At 30.9% G+C, this 6,701-nt stretch overlaps 1 protein-coding gene across 1 annotated transcript; it reads left to right on the top strand.

The window, feature by feature from the left end:
- Positions 1-1,307: 1,307 nt before the first annotated feature.
- Positions 1,308-6,266, top strand: LOC110019604. Its single transcript, XM_020717338.1, has 6 exons — positions 1,308-1,648; positions 2,234-2,469; positions 2,797-3,055; positions 4,826-5,005; positions 5,425-5,580; positions 5,686-6,266. The coding sequence occupies exons 1-6, from the start codon at positions 1,619-1,621 to the stop codon at positions 5,704-5,706; spliced, it is 882 nt and encodes a 293-aa protein (XP_020572997.1). The 5' UTR covers positions 1,308-1,618; the 3' UTR covers positions 5,707-6,266.
- The last annotated feature ends 435 nt before the right edge of the window (positions 6,267-6,701 follow it).

The following is a 6,701-nucleotide window of genomic DNA, read 5'->3' as shown; positions in this document are numbered from 1 at the left end:
CACTAAATTTTGATTAAATATTCATAATTTACATCTGTCATAAAGTATATTTAATATCTATAAAATATATTCCATTCAATTTGAATAAAAATAATCCCATCCAGATTTTGTACTCATAACAATAATTTTATACTGGGCTGCATAACCTTAGATTAACATTTAAAAATCAAAGACATATCCAGAAGTAATTTTTATACCATAATTCAGCCAAAAAATTCTTCAAGGGGATAATGAAAAAAAATATAAAACACTAACATGATAAAAATAAGCACAGCTAAATGGAATAATGTAAACTTCTATGAAAAATTAAAATTAATTTCTATTTTTTTGGTGAGTCGCACGTAGGGCTGGTATGGAATAGACTTGACTTGATTGAATCATAAGTTATTTGCATTCAGTTTGAACTTGAGTTTAGCTTTCTCATAAATGTTCAAAGTTGACTAAATTTAAATTTTTTAATATTTATACTTTATTTGTACTTGACTTTTTTATATTAATTGAACAAATTAAAGGTTCAAAGAAATTTTTAATTTTTATAAAAAATAAAAAATTTGAATTATACATAATTTTTCATATAAAGTTAGAAAAAAAAGTTAAAAATTAGTACTAGATTTTTTTTATATAATTAATAACAAATAATTTAATAAATTTAAATATAAATTTTTTTAATAAAAAAAATTTATGTTAATGTATAACTATTTTATATCAAGTAGATAAGATAATATAAAAGTAATAAGTAAACTTTCATGCAATCAAGTAATATAAATAAATAGTAACAAATTATTAAATAAAAAAATTTTGCTAACTTTATATTCATATTAATATAAAACTATAATATATTATTATTAAATATAAAATTAAATAAATTCTAGATAATTAAATTTATTTAAATAATATATCTTATAGTATTTAACAAGTTATTTATTAAATAAGAAATGAGTTTGTTTGTGATTATTAATAAAAGTATTAAATTATATGCAAATTTGATTGATTTATATTGTTGTTTTATGAAAAAATTTAAATTTATTTATCTATAAATTTGAAATATTGATGGAGCCAAATTTTGTCCATTAAATTCATTCACAGCCATAATCACATTAGCTAATACAAGCTGCGTTGGTTTCCACTCCAAGTTCACGAAAAGATTCGATTTTGCTACAAACCTACAACCCTAAATTGCTAATATTTTTGCGTCGCATTCAGGGATATTAAATAAATAATATCATGGCTAAACGTGATTATAACATGGTTAAGAAGCTTAGATCATTACATAATTAAAATATTTTAGGAGAAACCATCTTGTTTCACCCTTTCTTTGATCCTTTGAACCAGAAATAGAGCTGCTTGCAGGCGCGCGGAAAGAAACGGGGAGAGCGTGGGAGAGAAGAGGAAAAAAGAAGGCAGGGGGCAGCTTTCGTTTAAAAGGAGGCAATATAACGAAGATGAAGAGGAAAGTTGGCTTTTTTTATATAGGAAGCTCGGATTCCATCTGTGGAGTTTGATCGTTGGAGAGGAAAAAGGGCGTAAAACCTGGCTTAGGTAAGAGAAGAGAGGAGAAGAATCTTCCTCTGATTTGCTTTCGCTGAAACAAGGAGAAAGTTTGAGTAAGAGGGTAAAAATGGTTGAGGACTGCTCCGCAATCAATAAGGTAAGAACTCTGTTCGTTTTTTGTGCTTCGATTTATTACTGTTTTCGCTTTTAGGGTTTTTTGTTTTTCAACGAAGCATTGTTTTGAAATGTCTATCAGCTTGAAAGATGGTATCTTTATGCTTTTTAGGTTTTGATGATTATGAGAACGGTTATCCGCGTTCTTTATGGTTTTTAATTTGTTATAGGTGGGCTTTTTTGGTTTGCTACACCCGATATATCTATGATTTTTGTAAGATTTCCATCTTTTCCGTTTGGCCGATTCTGTTGCTTTCGAAAAATCGTAGCTTGAGTTTTTTTTTTTTCCTTAAATTCCTTTCTTCAGTGTACCTTTTGAATATTGGGTTCTTTTTCTTACTGTTCGTCAATATTATGTTTGTTTCCAATGTTTAATAAATGATCTATCAACCGTTGCCCAAGAGAGTTTTTCCTGGCAAGACTTCGCTATGTGCCCATTCACTGAGGTTCTTGATAAATACCGAAAATCTTAACAAAACCCTTTATTTTACAGGATTTTTGATTCATGGCAAAGAAATGTAGACTCTAGAAGCTAATTTGCTTCTTTTGTTTTAAACCTCCTTTACAGGATGCTTTTGGCACAAAGCCTCAGAAGAAATATCCAGTTGTGCTGAGAACTGTTGTTTTATGTTTGGTAATGATTAGCAGTGTTTATATATGCTCCATATGTATCAAGCAAAAGGGTTTCATAATCAGCCCCAATGTAATGAGAGTGGAAGTCAAGGATGAACCTTGGCGGCATCCTAACATTGCACCATCTGAACTTCCATACATTCACTACCCGGAGCCGACGACTTATACCAGGTAAATCTTATTCCTTTTATAATTGGGGCATTTACTTAGAAAGCACCTAATTCTTTTGTATTTACACATCTAACAACAAAACTTCTATTTTTTATGTTTATATCACTCAAATCATTCATATCACGTAAGAAATACCATCATTTAAACTTTTTAAAAGTGAAATACAACTTCTTATGCATAAACAAGGTGACATATATGTAAAAATTAAATTTCACATGTTAGATATGCAAATCCATAAGAATTAAGTGGTATGCTAATACATCTTCCTTTATTTTTTTTTGTTAAAATTAGTCCAATTCATATTAATTTTTGCTTTTCAACTATTAGAAATGAATGTGCATGTACGCCGGTTCGATATTTTGCTCTATTGTCAATGCAAAGGTCTGGTAGTGGTTGGCTTGAAACCTTGTTGAATAGCCACATCAATATTAGCTCGAATGGTGAGATTTTTTCTGTCAAAGAAAGGCGAAGCAATATCTCAACTATCATTGCAACCTTGGATAAAGTTTACAGTTTGGATTGGTATAGCAGTGCTTCTAAAAATGAATGTACTGGTGCTGTTGGCTTCAAATGGATGCTTAATCAGGTGAATTTTCGCATAATTTTGTATTTAGTTTTAGCTGTTGTTGTTGAGTTCTAACTCTTTGTTGATTACTCTTTAGGAGGAGCTAATTTATCTTGCTTTGCTTACTCTTTGATTGCAATTTTCTATTTCTGGTTAGGGTCATTTATATACATACCACCCAATTCCTATGCATTTGCTTATCTAATGCCTAAACTTCTCTCTTTACATTTATCCTACTCAAATCTTTTATATCACATCAAAAATAACTTTAAAAGGTGAATTACTCCTTTTCATGCATAGATACGGTGGGATATATGTAAAAAGTAAAGGTGTTAGATATGTAAATACGTAAGATTTAGTGGTATGTATGTAAATCTTCCTATTTTATCTCTTACAAAACTACATTGATAACTCTCTTGCACATTTGAGTTGGCTTAGTTAATTGTCCTCTGCTCCTCTATATGCAATGGCTAATCCTATTCTTCTGCTATTGTTTATGGAATTTTGCTGCAAATTTTTTATCTTAGCTGAAAAATTTTTAAACTTTCTTATCTAATAATCATTGTCTGCTAATATTTCCATTCAGAAAATTCCTGAAGTTCTCATCCATAACTAATTTTATCTAAATGCTTGATGGTGCGTTCCATTGAGCCATGGAGATGGATGCAAAACTTTGTTTCTTATTGAGAAAAAAAAAAAAGCTGTAGATAAATCATCATTTAGTGTAATTGATTTCTTTGATTGGTCATATTGGATAAAAAATTACAATCAGATTGTAAATCTAAATGTATTTATGGTGAATAAGTTAGTATTTGAAGATTATGTTTCTTCTTACTGCAAGTAGATTGTTCATTATGTAGTTATGCATGCTTAACATTATTTGCTAACTTGCCGTTTAAGGTATAAAATTAATGTATGCTTATTTCTATAATGATTATTCCGAATTCGGTATTAATGCAGTATAATTATTAATTTGGTTGAGAGAGAAAAAATCTTAAAACACATGTTTTGATGTTAATTTGAAAATAACTCAGAGAAAAGGTTCTGTTTGGGAGGGAGCATGCATTCCATTTAATTAAACTAGTTAACCAACTTAGACATGTTCCTCTAGTATTATCTTCTTCTTTAAGATATTGTGGGTGACTATCTCAATTCTCATAATAGTTTTGTTTGTTTTAGTGCCCACATCTTGTTCTTTGATAATTTCATCTTAGTTTCTTTATTTTGTTTTGAAGTATGAAGATTTTTTAATTATTTTATTTAATTTTTTTGTCAGAATTAATTCACCTGTATAAAACAATTTTATAAATATTGTGCCTCTATTATTATGAATCATGATTTTTACTGATTGCCAAAACTGTGATTTCTCCCAATTTAAAAATTAATGGGGCAATTTTGTTAAAACTTGATGACATACTTGGCATTTCAATTTTGTTTTGAGATTGGAGTTTTCCAACCGCAATTCCTCCAATATTGAATAATATATTAAGTATGCAAAAATTATCAATCCTTCTACTTGTTATAAAAAATTTACACACTAGTAAATTTGCTTGCCTTTAAGATGATATTTGCTACACTTAAGATTGAGCTGCTCTAATTTTTCTTTATAAATAGGGGAGCATGATCTTTATATAGTTTCAAAGAAATTAGCGCTATAATTCTTCACAATCAAACTATAATAAAATATGCTCCTTTTTGGTTATTGGTAGTTGAATCAGATTTCGCCTATTTTCTTACAAATACCAGTTATTATTCATGACTGAATAAATTTTTTTATCGTTATGATTATAGGGTCTCATGCAGAACCATGAAGGCATAGTTAACTACTTCAAGGAGAGAGGCGTTACTCCTATTTTCCTCTTCAGAAGAAATCTCCTTCGTCGATGGATCTCGGTTCTCGCAAATTCTCACGATCGAGATGCCAAACAGCTGAACGGAACTCATAAAGCTCACGTGCATTCGAGGCATGAGGTCTGATTCCTAGCTTCTTCCCAATAACCTTTCCAGGAATTTCCATACATAGCTCTTTTCAATTCTCATGTATTTATGAATTTCACACTTAGACTATCATTTTTACACACATAGCACTCAAATGTTTAATATCAAAAGTGAAATTTACCTTTTCATGCATAGGTTTAAAGCTCTAAAGTGCTATGTATGTAAATATGAAATTTTAGGTGTGATATATGTAAATACAATAGATAGAATTGTGAGCTATGTTAGTAAATTTCCTTAAACATTTTTTCTCGTTGGAGATGCCAAGCAGCTGATCTCCTTATTCTGTTTACAATAGAATTGTGAGCTATGTAAGTAAATTTCCTTAAACATTTTTTCTCATTGGAGATGCCAAGCAGCTGATCTCCTTATTCTGTTTACTTAATTCAATTCAGGCTGATGTCCTTGCTAGATATAAGCCCAACATTGATGTCACAAAGCTTTTCCTGAACATTAAACATACTATTAATTGGACAGCAGATGCAGTCCAGTTCTTCAATGACACCCATCACATCGTCCTATATTACGAGGATATTGTTCGTAATCGAACGGTATTTCGGCTTAAGACCTTCTGAGCTGTTTTGTGATGGTTTTGGATGTTCAAAATTACAGAATGCATCATTTTTTTTTTTGGTTTCCCTGCGGTTTCCCTGCAGAAAGTGATGGAATGTTCTTGATTTTCTGAGAATGCCACATAGAGAGCTAAAGAGCCGTCATGTCAAGATCCACACAAGGCCATTGTGGGATCAGATTGAGAACTGGGACGAAGTTTTCAGATCCCTTAATGGAACCGAGTTTGAAAGTTTCCTGCACTCTGACTGAAGAAAATAGCTGTAAATATAGTTCACGGTATCAATTCATGTTGATACTCTTCGCTTCATCGGAGCAACCTTTTTGGTGAAGAAGGAAATTTTGATTAAGGCCAAAGGCCTTCACTGCTGACAGAGAGTTATTTAAGATGTCTTTGTGCTTTGGTCCTCGCCACGCCAACTTGTGAGATTTTTGTTTTTAATTTTTATTTATTTTTAACTGTTCTGTGCAAACTAGCAAGTTTGCTATTGAGTTGCTTCTGGTGTTTTTGTGAAAAGCATTCTTCGATTTAATACAGAGAAAAGGAATTACTTGAAGCGACTTCTGTGCTTTGTGCAATTTTGTGCTTTGTGCATTTTCTTTCGACGGAGCTTCTTTGTACGGTTATTTGTAAAATGTACACATCACTGCCTTCGGAATTATAACTATGAAGAAACATTGTGGCATGGTAGCTTGCATGCAATAAAAGCATCATTACCATGTTTGCTTGAATGTTAAGGTACTTGATGGATCTGTGGGTGCAAACTATTATTAGCAACCTTTTTGTTTTGCAATCATCATTAGGATTAGTTGAACAGCTTTTAAAACAAAGGTTTTTTTTTTTAATTTGATCGTTAATGCTTGTAATGCATGGCTTATTTTAATTTGTTAGCTATGTAGATTATTGAGAAAACAATGGGACTTATTATTTCCGTCTGGATTTGTGCAACAAAAATGCTAAGCGAACTGATGATGGCAACTTTATTTTTCTGTGAATGCCGACAAATCAAATCTAGAGGATTGTGACGGTTCAGTTTTTTAACCTGCGTTCGAACATACATACCACGCAATTCTTATACATTTGTATATGTAAGATCTAAAC

Source organism: Phalaenopsis equestris, unplaced genomic scaffold (genome assembly GCF_001263595.1).
Source record: "Phalaenopsis equestris unplaced genomic scaffold, ASM126359v1 Scaffold000063, whole genome shotgun sequence".
NCBI classification, from domain to species: Eukaryota; Viridiplantae; Streptophyta; class Magnoliopsida; order Asparagales; family Orchidaceae; genus Phalaenopsis; species Phalaenopsis equestris.
The sequence above is the reverse complement of the archived record's forward strand: the minus strand, read 5'-3'. Positions and strand labels throughout refer to the sequence as shown.